Source organism: Grammomys surdaster, unplaced genomic scaffold, assembly GCF_004785775.1.
Source record: "Grammomys surdaster isolate TR1022 unplaced genomic scaffold, NIH_TR_1.0 262, whole genome shotgun sequence".
Lineage (NCBI taxonomy): Eukaryota > Metazoa > Chordata > Mammalia > Rodentia > Muridae > Grammomys > Grammomys surdaster.
In genome coordinates this window covers 4,612,888-4,627,199 of record NW_021604703.1, presented here as the reverse complement: position 1 = coordinate 4,627,199, position 14,312 = coordinate 4,612,888, and the positions used below count along the sequence as shown (strand labels likewise).

Below are 14,312 nucleotides of genomic sequence, written 5' to 3'. Positions count from 1 at the left end.
TTAGAAGACTATTACATGTATATGGTCCGATGATTAAGTATTTCCTGCGATGCTTTTTGAACTAGCAAATGATGTTTACAGGAAGAGTCCTGAGGCAACGGGGAAAGTGCTTGCAAAGCAAGTGTGAAGGTCTGAGTTGAGATCACAGATACTGTTAGCTGCCTCACGCCTACTGGCGCAGGCCTGTACTGCAGCGCTGGGGTTAACAGAAACCAGGCAGTGGTGGCCTTTAATCCCAGCACTTGGGAGGCAGAGGCAGGTGGATTTCTGAGTTCGAGGCCAGCCTGGTCTACAGCGTGAGTTCCAGGACAGCCAGGACTACACAGAGACTCTATCTCGAAAAACCAAAAAAAAAAAAAAAAATTCTGTTTTTGTCCCTACCGGGTCACCTAACCCTATGCATCCACAGCCCCTGCTCTCTGTGAATAGCAACTCTTTAGGGGCAAGATGAAATAGGGGTTGTATATTTGCCCTAACTAAAAAAGGTGAAGGAGTCGGGTGTAATGGCACACGCTTTTAATTCCAGCATTGGGGAGGCAAAGGCAGGCAGATCTGAGTTTGAGACCAGGAAAGAAAGAACGAGAGAAAGAAAGAAGGAAAGAAAGAAAGACAGGCACGCGGGGGAGGTGGGGGACGAAGGTCCAAAACGAGAGGAGGTGCTGATCCCCAAACCAGAAAGGACAAAAATTTTTTTTTCCTTTTGAGATTTTGAGAAAAGGTCTTCGGTAACTCAGACTGGCCTTGAACTCGTCATGGAGACCGTCTTTCCACCTTCTGTGTGCTGGGATTACAGGTGTGTGCACCACCACCACTTGGGGTCCTCCAGCAACGCTTGCGGTCCCCCTCCTCCCCCCCCGTTTTTTTCCCTTTCTTTTTCTGGTTTTTCAAGACAGGCTTTCTCTGTGTAGCCCTGGCTGTCCTGCAACTCACTTTGTAGACCAGGCTGGCCTCGAACTCAAAAACCGGCCTGCCTCTTCCTCCCCACCACTTGGCTCAGGCGGCTGCTTTTTTACTGCTGGTTTCCCTACAGACATCTATGATGTCCTCCTCTTCCGCCTCCTCCACTTTGCACAATCTAGCTTTGTTTTCTTTATAGCCTTGGCTTGAACTCATATGTTTATGTGTTGATTTTGTTTTCTTGCCCCTATCTCCGCCTCCCCAACTTTTAGAATAAAAGCTCCATTGGGCTCAGGACTTTATCCTCATCTCTACTGGAACATAGTGAGCACAGAGATGTTGGGAGCCGACCAACATTCTCTGCTTAATAAAAGAGGAAGCTGTGGCTCACAACCTGCTGAAACACAGCAGGAAAGAGGGCGGTGCAAAGAGGGAAGCTAGCCTGAGGGGGCATCGTGACCCCAGCATCCTGGAGATGCCTGGCGGTGTCTCAGAGCTTGGGTGGTCCCAGCCCCACGCGGAAGTCGCGGGGGCGAGGAGTTGAATGAGCTCTGCTTAAGGCAAAAAGCCAGAGCTGAAGAACTCGAGCCTCAGCCGGCAGGACCTCACAAGCTTTCTAGAAAGCCCCAGGCTTTCCCACTTCCTCTCCCAGGATGCCTCACAGTCAAGCAGGGTGTGAACAAAGCCGGCTTCCACCAGAACCTGGAGCGGCTCACATTTAAGCTTTTGAACCTTTGTCACGACGTCGTGGGCCTTGCGTTCTGAATTATTCTGCACTTTTCCTGTGCACCAGTTTTCCTATTCGCTTAATTCTGTTGCTCTTCCCTCGTTCAGACTGGACTTTTGTTTTTTGTTGGAGGAGATTGCTTCAAAGTGGAATGACCGAAAGCTGTTTCTTCAGTATTTCCTTTCTTTTGTGCCAGTTTCCTAGGATTTTTTTTTTTAATTCAAAAAGAATAAAACGAAGCTAGGAAGATACTTCAGTTGGGAAAGCGTCATGCAAGCTTGAGGACCTGAGTTCAATCCCTGCTGCCCATAAAAACAAAAAACAACTTCCTGTTATGCAAGCACTGGGGAGGCAGACAGCAGGTCCCTGGGTCTTGATAGCTAATGAGCATAGCTGAAGTAGTCTGCCACAGATTCAGTGAGAGCCCCTCTCTCAAAAAAGGTGGAGAGCGATTTAAGATATATTCAGTGTTGACCTTTGACTTCTACACACAAACAGGAATAACTTTGATGTCTATTTTATTTTACAAAGTAGTGCAATTTGTGCCTTATTCTGCCCCGTATTCAGAAATCAAGTCAAACAGCTCAAGTTAAATTGTGTTCCTTCCATAGGCCTTCCCTTTATTCTGTATGATTTTTGCAAAAATATTATTTCTGGATTTCCACGTAATTGTACCACGCTATTTTCCTATTGTTTTTCTTGTTTTGCAATGTGTAAAGTGATATATAAAAGAGCTGTGATTAAATACTCTCTCATTAAAAAAAAGGGTGGGGACAAAAAAGCCTTACAAAGTGTTTTGAGAAAGTAGACTGGGGGCTATGATTCAGACTCACATTCAGGCAAAACACACATGCAAAAATAAAATCCTGTTAAAAAGTGAAAATGTGAGCTGGGGAACTTGCCTGAGGCCGTTAGGAGCTAAACACCCAGTGACAGACAAGGCAGCTCCTGAAGCATCACAGTGTGGCCTGCATCCTCCCTGGAGGAACGCCCCCTCATGATCAGAATCTCCCAGTCTCAGGCAGGTTCTTCCTTTTCTTTTTGTTCTCCTGACTTGTCTCTACCATGGAGGCCTCTGTTGATCCCATTGCACTATATTTAAGATCTTCTGGAGTATCAGTTCTCTGTTTAAAACTGTGTATTTTGTGTGTAGGTGCTTTCCTACACTATGTCTGTGCCTGTGGAGGCCAGAAGAGGGCCATTGTATCCCCCAGGCTTGGAGCAACAGGTAGTTGTGAGCCACTCTGTAAGTGTTGGGAATAGAACTGGGGCCTCTGGAAGAACAGTCAGGGTTCTTCTGCTAAGCCATTTCTCCAGACCTGAGTTCTCTGCATCCCCTGCTTGGCTGTCTACAACAGCATTCGCTAGTATAGACATGTCTCCCTCCTCCACCAGAATACACTGCCTTCCTTACTTGTGAACTGTATTTGACCCATGGTCTCAGTAGTGACTAAGTGCAAGAGCCTTGAATGTGTCACTGACCTAGAACCAGTGCCCATGAATGGCTCAGAATCAACCCATTCCCCAGGCCCTCACCTTAAAGCCATCCATCCTAGACAGTGGAGGAGTCAGTCTAGTCATCCTTGCTTCCATATCTACCTTTCTCACCCCTACCTTCAGGGGTTGGAGCCAGAGCAGTCTGAAGCAAAATGGAGGTCACAACCCAGCGTTGGCAATATTTACAGCCCAATGGAGTCAGGCAAGCCAACAGTTAGAGCACTGTAGAAACACCCAGGGGAGACAGTAGTGAAAGAGCTCTGCAAAGTTTCCTTTGAGAAGCAACACCCAAGTGCTGGCTACCTCTATGTGGTACCACGAGATCGGGGCTCCACTAAGGGTACCCAAGCTACCTTCCCTGTGAAGCTCAGGACCTACTCAGGCCCCCTCTGCTTTCATTCCCCAAAGGCTCCAGAAATTACAGTCTCCTCCTCCTGTCAACTTTGGTTTGGGCCAGGACAGCCCACAGCTGTCTGACCAGAGTCAAGAGCTGCTGCCAAGATCACTAAAGTTGGAAGGTCCTGGAAAGCTGCTGGCATTAAGTGACAGGCTAAGAGGAAGAAACATTGGGTGAACGAGAGGGATCGGAGGTACAGAGCTGGGAACAGTGTGAGATGCTCACTAGATTTCCACATAAACTGACTGGGCCAGGGGTCTTCCAGAGGCAGCAGAGACGAGACGGGCTTCTTCAGTAGCTGTGACAGTGACTTCTATGACCAACTGGCCCAGAGCCACCCAGCCTGCTTGGGGATCAGGGAACTGGTTTGCCAAGGAAGGATGAGCTAACAAGAGATCTGGTTCTGAGCTGCCCTCCCCCTCTATATCTGGGCCTGGCCTTGGTTTCTGGCACCACTGCCAAGTTTTGGTACCGCCCACCCACCCCCGCTGGCTCTACTGGCCAACCCAGGTCGTAATTGCTGGGTGGGGAACTACTCTGTGGAGTGGGTACACCAGAAGGTGGGCACGTGGGTACCTGGCCTGACTGGCTTCTGGCCCTGCTGAGGAAGTAACTCAGACTTTAGGCTAACAACTCACTTATTAGGAGAGACCTCCTCGGGACCTACTAGCCCAGAGATTTGTGTTTGCAGAGACCTATAAATTGGAGCTGGGTATCTTGGTCTGTGGAGACTAGCTTGCTTAACCCCCAACTTCTGGTGGTAACCAGGGCTCAGGTGTGGGTCCATGTGTCTCAGCTACTCCCCGAGGACTATCTGGGATACAGGGTCTACCTAGTGTGACCAGTGTAAAGGGCTGGAACAGTCAGGAAGAAATAGAAGGGACAGAGTCAGGAAGCGTCCCTGGCTTCCACCCAGGAGCTGGTTTTTAGGGCCAAGGCCCCAGACACACCCCCTTGGACACACCTACCACCCCTAAGCACATCTACACACACCTGCCAATCACAGATCATAAACACAGCATCCTCACACCAGACAACTCACACACCCAATCCTCCACCCTAAAAAAGGTGGGGCCCATCAGTCAGATCAGGTGTCACAGGCCACAGCTGGTCATCTAAACTGGGCACCTACTTGCTGAACCTCAGAGGCTCACAGGCATGGACTGAGGTCAAGAGATCTGTGACAATTCTGAAAGGACTCTTGAATGGTTCCAAGGAAGACATTGGAGGCAAATAAATGGCTGTGTGCAGTTGGGCAGGTGGATCTCTGAGTTCAAGGTCATCATGCTCTGTATGTTAAATTCCAGGACAGGAGCTACATAGAGGGATCTTGTCTCAAAAATCAAAATAAGAAAAAAGTGGCTATTATCCTCCACTCCCTCAGAGCAGGGAAGCACACTGAAACTGCCTTGTGTCCCCAAGACCACAAGTGCCTAACATAAAACCAGGCAGACAGTCAGTCTATAGTAGCCATTCCTATCACACATCTGCAATAAGTGGCTTCTTTCAAATGGAAGGGAGCCCAAGTGGAAGTACAGGCCTATAATTCCAGCATTTAGGAGGCAGAGGCAGGAGGATTTTGAGTCCAAGATCAGACTGGGCTATACTAGGAGGCCCTGTCTAACACAAGGAAAAGGAAAAGTGGCAAGCTAAGGTGTAACACAGGTCTACAATTCCAACAGGTGAGCAGCAGAATCCCTATAGGTCAGTCTGGGCTACACAATGAGGTCCATCCTAGTCTGGTCTACAGGTCTACACAGCAAAACCATGACTCCAAAAAATTTTTTTAAAAAGGCAGGTAGGGTAGGTGGTAGGCAAAGAGGAGGTATCAGCCGCATCAGTCCCTAACCCAAGGGGAACAAAGCCCAGGGGACACATGCCACTGCTAAGGGAGGGGTGTCTGAGGGTTTCAGGGGCCTGAGATCAGCCTTAGCTGGAAACAGACATTTAAAAGGTCAGCTTTGAAGCCGGGTACAGAATGAGGGTCTCTTTCCCCAGACCTTTCAAGAACACAAAGCAGATCTAATGCAAAATAAAATACCCCACAGGCCTCTACTGCTTCTGGAAATGACATAGTTCCTGCACCTGCCTCTGGCCCCCACACCACAGAGGGAGGGGCACACCACAGCTGGAGGTACCAGAGCCCACAGGAGCTTTTACATGTTACAGAGGAAGCTGTCTTGAGCTGGCTCCAAACCCAGCAGCTGCCTGGGCACCCAGGGTCCAGACATCCCACCAGAAAAATACTTCATGTTCTGTAAATGCCTGTCGACCAATCCTTTGGTTTCCCTCGTATTGTTTCTTCTCAAACATCCGATGGTGTTGAAGAAAGCGCTTGCAGCCCACACACAGTAGCTAAGGCCTGTGGGGTATGGAAGGAAGAAATAACATTTCTCCATTCCTCAACACATTAAGACCAGCAACTGCAACCGGGTATATTCTTTCCACTATTGGGACCATAGAAGGAACTACAGCCTAGATCCAAGGCCTGGAACACGGACCATCCAGGAGCCTCTGGACTCAGGCCAAGGACAATCTTATCAACTAGGCCTCCTCATAGAAAACGTTCTTTTTATTCTGGAGGAGGCCAATCTTCCCACCCATTGCTCCTTCCGTGGAGGAAGACCTCAGGCCAGGTCACCTGCCACCCTCCTTCTCTCCCGCCCTTCTGCATCTTGGGGCTGAAGCTTGGACGGCTCCTACCTACTTTACTGGGCCACACCCACTGCTGGAAGCAGGCTGGGCCCTCCCTGGGTGTGGTTCTCTGCTAGCAAGACTTTGCCACAGCTTCTGGAGCAGGCACCCTATCCAGCCCATAGCCCACTGGAGCTTTCCACTGGGTGGGCCTCCCATCCCTAAACTGGCCTCTACAGATTCTGCCCCAGACCAGTGCAAGGGAAGAGCCTGCCATCTCAGGGTATCTACTGACAGTATGCCTGACGTCAGCACACTTGGCTAGCCTCAGATCTTGGAGGACTCTAGCCGGGGACTCCAGGATGTAGGGGGCTCCCGCAGCACCCGCAGCTCATGTTCGAGTGCCTGGTTGCGGCGGTACATGTCCATGTAGCTCCCCTGGATTTCTCGCTGGTAACGCAGCACCCTCTCCTTTTCCTCCTGCCAAGTCTGCCTCTCCTGCTCGAAGCGCAGAGCCTGCTCCTGGCCCCGAAGCCGCTCTTGCAGCAGCTCTGCCCTCAGCTGCTCGGCCCCTTCTCTGGCTTCACTGCCTCCTGCCTCCCCCAACAGTCCTCTGCTCTTGCAGTCATCCGTTTCACAGTTGCCTGGGGCTTCCTCCCGAGGTGCCTGCTCTTGCAGGCTGCGCACTGCTTCCCGCAGCCGGGCTAGCTCAGCGTCCTGAGCCTGGGCTTGTGCCCGGCTGCCCCGAAGTTGCGTCTTCAGACTGAAGATCTCTGCCAGCTTCTGTGCCAGCTCCGCCTGGGCTTCCCGAAGCTGCTGTTTCAACAGACTAATCTCTGCAGTCTTCTGGCACACCTGGGGGCGGGAAGGGACAAACCCGTGAGCAAGGGCCAAACACTGTATGATACTGGGGCCGGCTGCTTTATGGAACAGAGTATGGGACCAGGACAATGCGACAGAAGGTGATGCCTCGGATGGTGTCCTACCTCCCATCGGGCTTCTTCCTCTGGCCGGGCATTGGGGTCAGCCTCCATGGGGGGACCAGAGGTCCGAGGCTCTGGCGCCAGGCCCTGCTGAGCCCGCAGCTCCTTGCGCAGGCGCCGCTGCTCCTGCTGTGCCATAAACAGCTGCAGCTGGAGGTTGCGCTCACTGCGCTCCGCTTTCTGGGCCACCTCATGAAGCCGGTCCACGTACAGACGCTTCAGCTCAGACAACCACAACCGCTGGCGCTCCTCGAGCACCTGCAGAGGGAAAGAGGAACTGGTCAGCAGTGGGCACAGCCTCGCTCAGATTTCCACATTTGGAAATGTGTTATTCCCAATCGTTATTCCCAATAACGATGTTCGTTTGGGCCCATAGCCTGCCACCATTAATGTCTCATGCACCTAGGCCACAGAACCCAGAATCCTGACCACATGTGCTTCATACCCAACTCTCCACAGACGGTGTTCCTAATACATGCAACTCTCAGGAACAGTCTCCCTCCTTCCTACACACTTCCCAGGCAGGACCAAAGGGACAAACAATCCCTCCATGTAGCTGAAGGGGAGCTAAGGAGAACTGTCTCTTTCTTTTCAGTGGTGAGATTCGAACTTAGGGCCTCACACAAGCTAGGCAAGTACTCTACCATTGAGTTACACTGCCAGTTTACGGGTGTTTTTTGTTTGATATTATCTTTCTTTAAGCACAATGGGAGAAAGGATCCGGTCAGGGGCATAACCTCTGGTCTCATTCTCTGCTGACTCTACCACGCAACTGGCCCCCAGTATCACACTATGCTTAGGCCGTGCTCATGGTTTGTCCCTTCCTCAAGTTATGCCAGATGCCAGAGATTAATCTGGTCCACCTACCAATGCAAGGGGCAGACGACTCCAGGGCAGGGGCTCCCTCACCTGAGTAAAGGGGTTAGAAACATCCTGGTCACCGAGGTCCCTCTTGAGTTCCTCACAGGTCTCAGGCAACACGGTGACCTCCTCAGTAGTGGGGCAGGAGAACTCATAGGGGGGAGGCGGCTCCGGCAGGCAGCTCAGTACCGCCAGAGGTCCAGACTCCTTGGGGCTCCTTGGGGCACGATCCAGGGAGCCTCCAAGGTGATTAATGTGGCCCAAGGAGGAGCTGAAGGGGCTGGGGCCGGTACCTGGACTGCGGCCAAAACTGCCCCCGCTGGAAGAGTCTGATAGGCTGGGCTCAGGGCCACCTTCATCTAGGCTGAGAGCATGAAGCAACTGTGCACGGGCCTGACTGGCCCGAGGCCCGGGACTCAGGGGCGGGTGACAGGCCAGAGTGTGCAGGCTGCCGTTGCTTCGCCACAACTTCTGGCCCTTGTGGGCTGCCAGGCTCTGCATGGACAAGAAGCCTTTCCCAGAGCCCGCAGGAGGCTTGAACACAGAAGGACGGATTCGGCACTGTCAGGAAGAGAATGCAGGTATGAGCAAGGTTAGCCATTTTTTTCTGCCTACCTCATATTCCCAAAGACCCTGGGGAATCCCCTCTGAGAATACAGGGCATGTATCACAGGGAGGCAGTGGTCCAGCTTCAGACTTCTCACACCTCAGTCTGCCCTATCTCATGTCAGGGCCTCCCAGATGCCCTCCCCAGCACCACAATCTCTCAGTCGGGCCCAATCCCCTGTAGCACAGATGCACCTTGTCAAAGCGACCCCGCTCGGGTAGGGAAGTCTTGCTGAAGTCTCCAGCCCGAGGGTGCTCCCGGTAGTAGAGAGTGGCATAGTCTGGCTCGTTCCGAGGGGCTCGCTTGGTGCTCTTGCCATCCTTCTTGGGGAGATGCAGGTAGCTGAAGAACTCTCGTTGGCCCAAGCCTTTCCGGAGCAGCCCATCTGGCTGCCGGGAGCCCCGGGAGCCAGCCAGTGCAGCCCGAAGTTCTTCAGGGGAAAAGTCCTGCCGTTCCAACAGGCTGCCTACGCTGCCCATGGCAATGCCAGCAGGGCCTGAGGCTGTGGCCATGAAGGTTCAACAGGGCACGGGCAGCTGATTCTGGGAATCAGAAGGCTCCATTAGTGGCAGATGGGCACTCGGTACCCAAGTTCCCAGATACACTAAAACCAGACACTTGCCATCTGTGAGCTCCTCACTCTGCCCATCAGAAGCAGATTATGTGTGAACAGCATTGGATTCACGTGACGGCAAGAGGAAGGGTACACTGACTACTGCATCAGACTAAGTTGAAAGAAAAGGAAACGGGACTTCCACGGGAACATCCAAAGGCACAGCTCCCAGACGGGGGTCTGAAGCGGAACGTAGAGGCAAGGAAGGAAGGCGAGGCCCTCAAGTAGCAGGGAAAGGCCTTCTTCCTAGAAATGAGCCAGCAAAGGGCGGAGGGTGGCTCAGGTTTTTTGTTGTTGTTTTTTTTCGAGACAGGGTTTCTCTGTGTAGCCCTGGCTGTCCTGGAACTCACTCTGTAGACCAGGCTGGCCTCGAACTCAGAAATCCACCTGCCTCTGCCTCCCAAGTGCTGGGATTAAAGGCCTGCGCCACCATGGCACCGGCAGGTGAGTCAGGTTTTATCTGACCCATGACCTTACTTATATTGGGGAATGGGGGAAGAGCAAGAACAGTGAACCAGAACGCAGGAGGTCTGTTCTTCTGGCTTCTCTAGGTGGGAAACCCCTCTTCCCTCAAAGGGTCAGAGGCCCCCCCCCCCCCAAACATCTGGAGTGGGTGAGGTTGGGGGCAGGCGGGATACAGTGGGAGGGATACAAACAGGAAGAGCCCAAGGGGAGGAAGGATGGTGATACACACAGGAAGGGCCTAAGGGGAGGAACAATGGCTTCTGTTTCCGGAACAGGTGTCCAGGTCTAGGCAGTGATGGGAGGCAGAGGGAAGAGAGACAGTCAGGCTTTATAATGCCACTGTGTTCTGTTGTTAGGTACCACCAGCCAGGGTCATAGAACCTGGGCCGGAAGCTAGCAGCTTGTGACCTTAGCCATGCCAAACTCATGTGAGCTGTGCCTACTTCAGGAGCAGAAAAGCTACAATAGTCAGCATTTATCACGTAGCGATGCTGAGAGCACGGGTAAGGTAATGTGACCAGACACGTAGTCCAGGTCTGGCCTGGAGCCACAGTCAACACAGCACCAAGGCTGAGCTTAACCACACACTCCAGCTCCGTACCAAGGGGCCAGACTTCTGAACAGTCTCCCACATGTTCTGGGGCCCAACTCTCAGGAGACTGGAGTGTGTGCCACACCCACTGCCCAGCATGCAGTAGGTGCAAACAACTGGCAGTGAATGGCACCTTTTCTGCTTCCCATCCACCCACGTAAGCTGCTCCCCGTGCCAGGCAGATGTCTGGCAGGCAGGCTGCATCTGGGAGTACCCACCACCGCCCACCCATATGCTTCCGGGACACCCACTCCCACCCCAAACAATGGTGGTCAGGAGGTTCCATCCTCAACCGTTTCCAGGTTTTGTGTTTGTGAAAGACAAAGCATTCCCTGCGAGAGGGAGGGAAGGCAGCCTGGTCCCCACCCCCACTCCACAGCCAACTCTACCCTAGGCAATAAATAACTGTAGTGGCCTGCTCCTGAGTAACACACCACTCATGGTGGGGTGCAAGTCTGAGTTTGGACACCCAACCCAGCCCCATATGAACAATGAGACCCTTCTAGGGATATCACAAGCTATGTAAATACAAGAGACTTCAGGTTAAGGGACTACTGTAGCTGGGGCTCTTACAGTAACGTGACACTTTGCAGGAGTCTCAAGGAGACTATGGCTTAGTATCCCTCCCTTCCAAACTTAATTCATTTATTTATCTTGGTTATTTGAGGCAGAGTGCTGGAATTAAAGGCATATGCCACCATTCCTAGCTCAGTATTCTTTTATAAAGGTAAGCCCTTGGAGACTCAAAAAGATGGAATGACCCGCCTAAGTCACAGAACTAGTCAGGATGAGAACTCATGGGATCACTAGGGCTGCCAAGTGTCTAGGAGAACTCAGGATGTCACCCACAATCAAAAGAATTAGACCTGGGTCACCTTATCTCCCCATTCAACATTGCCTTGTCTTGACAAGCCCACCCAGCTGGATAGACATCATTGTATGTGAAATATTCTGTTGCTCCTCAACAGAATGGAAATCTAGTCTCCAGCCATCTCTGTCTCCCTCCCCAGTTACCTCTGTCAGGATAACTGACAAAGAGGCAATGGAGGAGAACCGGCTTTGTGAACTGTTAAGTCCTGTGTGCCTGCTGGGGACAGAGCCAGATGTACCCATCTCACCCCAAACACACAGATCCCCACTTCCCTCTGTGCAGATGCTTGCAGTCTCATGAGAAACAACTGACACTATGTGGTACCCACTAAAGGGTCTCAGGTCTCAGGGATGAACCAGTGTGGCCATGAGCCAAACTGTGCAAATGGCTTCACACAGAAAACAGTGTGGGGGGTATAGGTCCCATAGACAAATGTATGTTACGAGACCAAAGTGAGGACAGTCCTGTCCAACAGTGGACAAATACAGCTGATACAAGGTCACCCACCATCCACCCACCTAGACCAGGTCTCATATAGCACTATCTGCTCCACCTGCTGGGCTGAGGCCACCCCAGGTCTCAGTCTGGAGACAAACCCTTTTCCTAAAGAACCCAACCTACCTCTGCCCCTCCCCCAACAGACACATTCCTTCCTTCCCGTTGCTTAGGAGCCTTGGGATTGCCTGCCCGGGCCAGGGCAGCTGTGCAGGCTCTTTGGCCTGTGATTTGGTGGGGGATGGAGGAGAGAGCTAGCAAGAGCCTTACAACCTCTGGGATACCTACCAGAGCAGAGCAGAAAGTGGGGGGTTTACACCAAACGCTAGGACTGTGCTGCCACCGTAGGGTGCCTATCTTAATGCCCAGGGCTCTGTAAGGAGCTGAATATACACCATTACTCAGCCGGCCACAGCAGTACCCCTTCATTCCTGTCTCTCTCTGCCCCCAGGATTAGCCAGCAGTGCAGAAAGCCTCAAATAGCGGTACGGGGTGATATGCAGTGGGGTACCCCATCACCAGACCCTGGATACCTCTTCAAAACACACCCAGGTAAAATGGGTTATTTGCTTTTGCTTCATAAGAGGAAACAGGAGCTCAGGAGGTAAAGTGATGTGACCAAGGTCATGTTCAGCAGCATGGGAGGAAGTGTCCTGGCTCCCCCCAAGGCAGCTCTCACTGCATTTCCTTCAGGTTGGGGCGCCTCATCCTCCATGTGGCCGGAGTTACAGTTCAATCTAAACAGCCATTAGTCTCACCAGAGTGCCCCAGGGGAGGGTCACACCACCTGCTGGGGGGGGGGGGATCAGTCCTTCTGAGGGGTGTGCCTGCAGCTGCCATAGAGGAATGACACTGGAATGTCCCAACTCCAAAAATGGGGACAGCCTGAGAGGCGATGGGGGCGGCTGGCGTACCCTGCCCCCTCGACAGAATTATCCACATTTGCTCTATGTACAGTGCTTCAGTGTTCCTGAGCTGCTCTGTTTCCTAATGTCACATCGTCTCCACACTAGGCGGTGGAGCACCGCATAAAGGACACTATCTACACCTAGGGAAACTGAGGCTTGAAAGAAGGAATCCCACGCTGAGGCCCAATCTGGATTCCCACAGTAAAGCCCTCTATACTACACGCAGCTGTCCCAGCTAGGGGTCACCTTCCACTAGCATACTCTGCTGCCTATGTAGCCTGCCCAGCCCCCCATGCTTGTTTCTCCCAAGGGCATCTACAGCTAGGTTGAGCGGGATGGAATCTAACTCCCCCTCCCCTCCCAGAGATCTTTCCTGCCCGCCCTGGAGAAAGAGGTAAGAAGAAGAAATAGTGGAAGTGGTGCTGGTTTAGGGACTCTGAGCTCAGGAAACTGCTAGAGGCGGTGTTGGGAGCTGGCTGGTCGCTTTCATTCACAGTCTTGCACATACACACCCACACGCAGCTAGTCGGCAGAGAAGCCCGGCTTGTGAGAGCCTGGGAGGAGGCTGATCTCCAGGTCCAGGAGGGCCTCCCGCCTCTGCTCCCGCCCAAGGACAACCATGCCCAATCTGTACCTTTGGGTTGGGTATGTCCCAAGCCCCCATCTTAACACAGTTAAGAGTCCCGGTCCTTACTTTTGTCAAAGGCTAAAGTCAGGACTGAAACAGGGTCCCAGACCTCGGGCCGTCCCCTATTCGCAGGTCCCCAGTTGAGGACCAGACAGGGTAGAAGGGGCTGAGACAGGAAGAGGGTACCCCGAGGACGAGATCAGGTGAGCGGTATCCCCGGGAAGGCGGCAGAGAAGACAGGTTGGACATCCCGGTGGAACTGCGCCCAGGAAGGCTGTGGAGGAAGCGAGGGATCCCAGAACTACCTACCGGAGGCCCTCCGAGCTCCCCAGGGGGCGGGGTGGGGTGCAGGTCTCCCGCCTGCCGTCTGTGGGGCCTGCTTAGAGCTGGTGCAGGGGGCGGAGGCCGAGGTCAGACTCCTGCGCCAAGGGCGCCTGCCCCTCCTAGCTGCGGCGCGGGGACCCGGACGATGCTCCATGGAAAGCGCATTTACAGGTCAGCCTCGTGCGTGGGAGCAGAGGACACCGGGGCGCGCACAGCATCCTGCCACCCCCGTCGAGTGTCCGAGAACGACCTCAGCGACCCGCCCTGCCCACTTACCATGCTGGCGCCGTGGATCCCAGGGCGCGCTGCAGTCCCCAGCTCAGTCTCGAACCTTTCTCTTCCCAGGCTTTTCGGGCACGCGCGGGAGCCAGACCGGCGGGCAGAGGACACACTGGGCGACACTCGTCGGCTGGCCCCAGAGAGACGGAGGGAAAACCCGGCCTGACTCACTCGCGCGGCGCGAGCCCCAGCGCCCAGCCCGGCCCCCGGATGTGGGGGGCGGGAACCGGCACCGCCCCCGAGCGACCTGAGCCCCGCCCGGGTTCGCGGTTGCTGCGGGGCCGGGTCCCTACCGCTAGCTGCACACGGTGCAGCGGCCACCCCGGTGCGCGCTCGCTCGCTTTCTCGCTCGCCCGCCCGCTCGCGTGCAGCAGCTCCGCAGACCCTGGCCCGGACGAGGCTCTAGAACGCGCGTCGCCCGGCTGCTCCTCCTCCTCCAGCTCTGGCCTCGCCCGCCTCACCCTGTTTCCTTCCAGAACCAGCTTCCAAACTGGCTTGCTGGGACGGGTCGGTCAGGTCTCTGCCGCCTCTTTT

The 14,312-nt window shown here is 53.6% G+C and overlaps 1 protein-coding gene across 1 annotated transcript; it reads right to left on the bottom strand.

The window, feature by feature from the left end:
* Window positions 1-5,928: 5,928 nt before the first annotated feature.
* N4bp3 (NEDD4 binding protein 3) lies at window positions 5,929-14,189 on the bottom strand. Its single transcript, XM_028775957.1, has 5 exons — window positions 13,776-14,189; window positions 8,798-9,145; window positions 8,045-8,557; window positions 7,139-7,393; window positions 5,929-7,007 (listed from the first exon to the last, which is right to left on the bottom strand). Exons 2-5 carry the CDS (start codon window positions 9,113-9,115, stop codon window positions 6,480-6,482), a joined length of 1,614 nt encoding a protein of 537 aa, XP_028631790.1. The 5' UTR covers window positions 9,116-9,145; window positions 13,776-14,189; the 3' UTR covers window positions 5,929-6,479.
* Window positions 14,190-14,312: the final 123 nt, after the last annotated feature.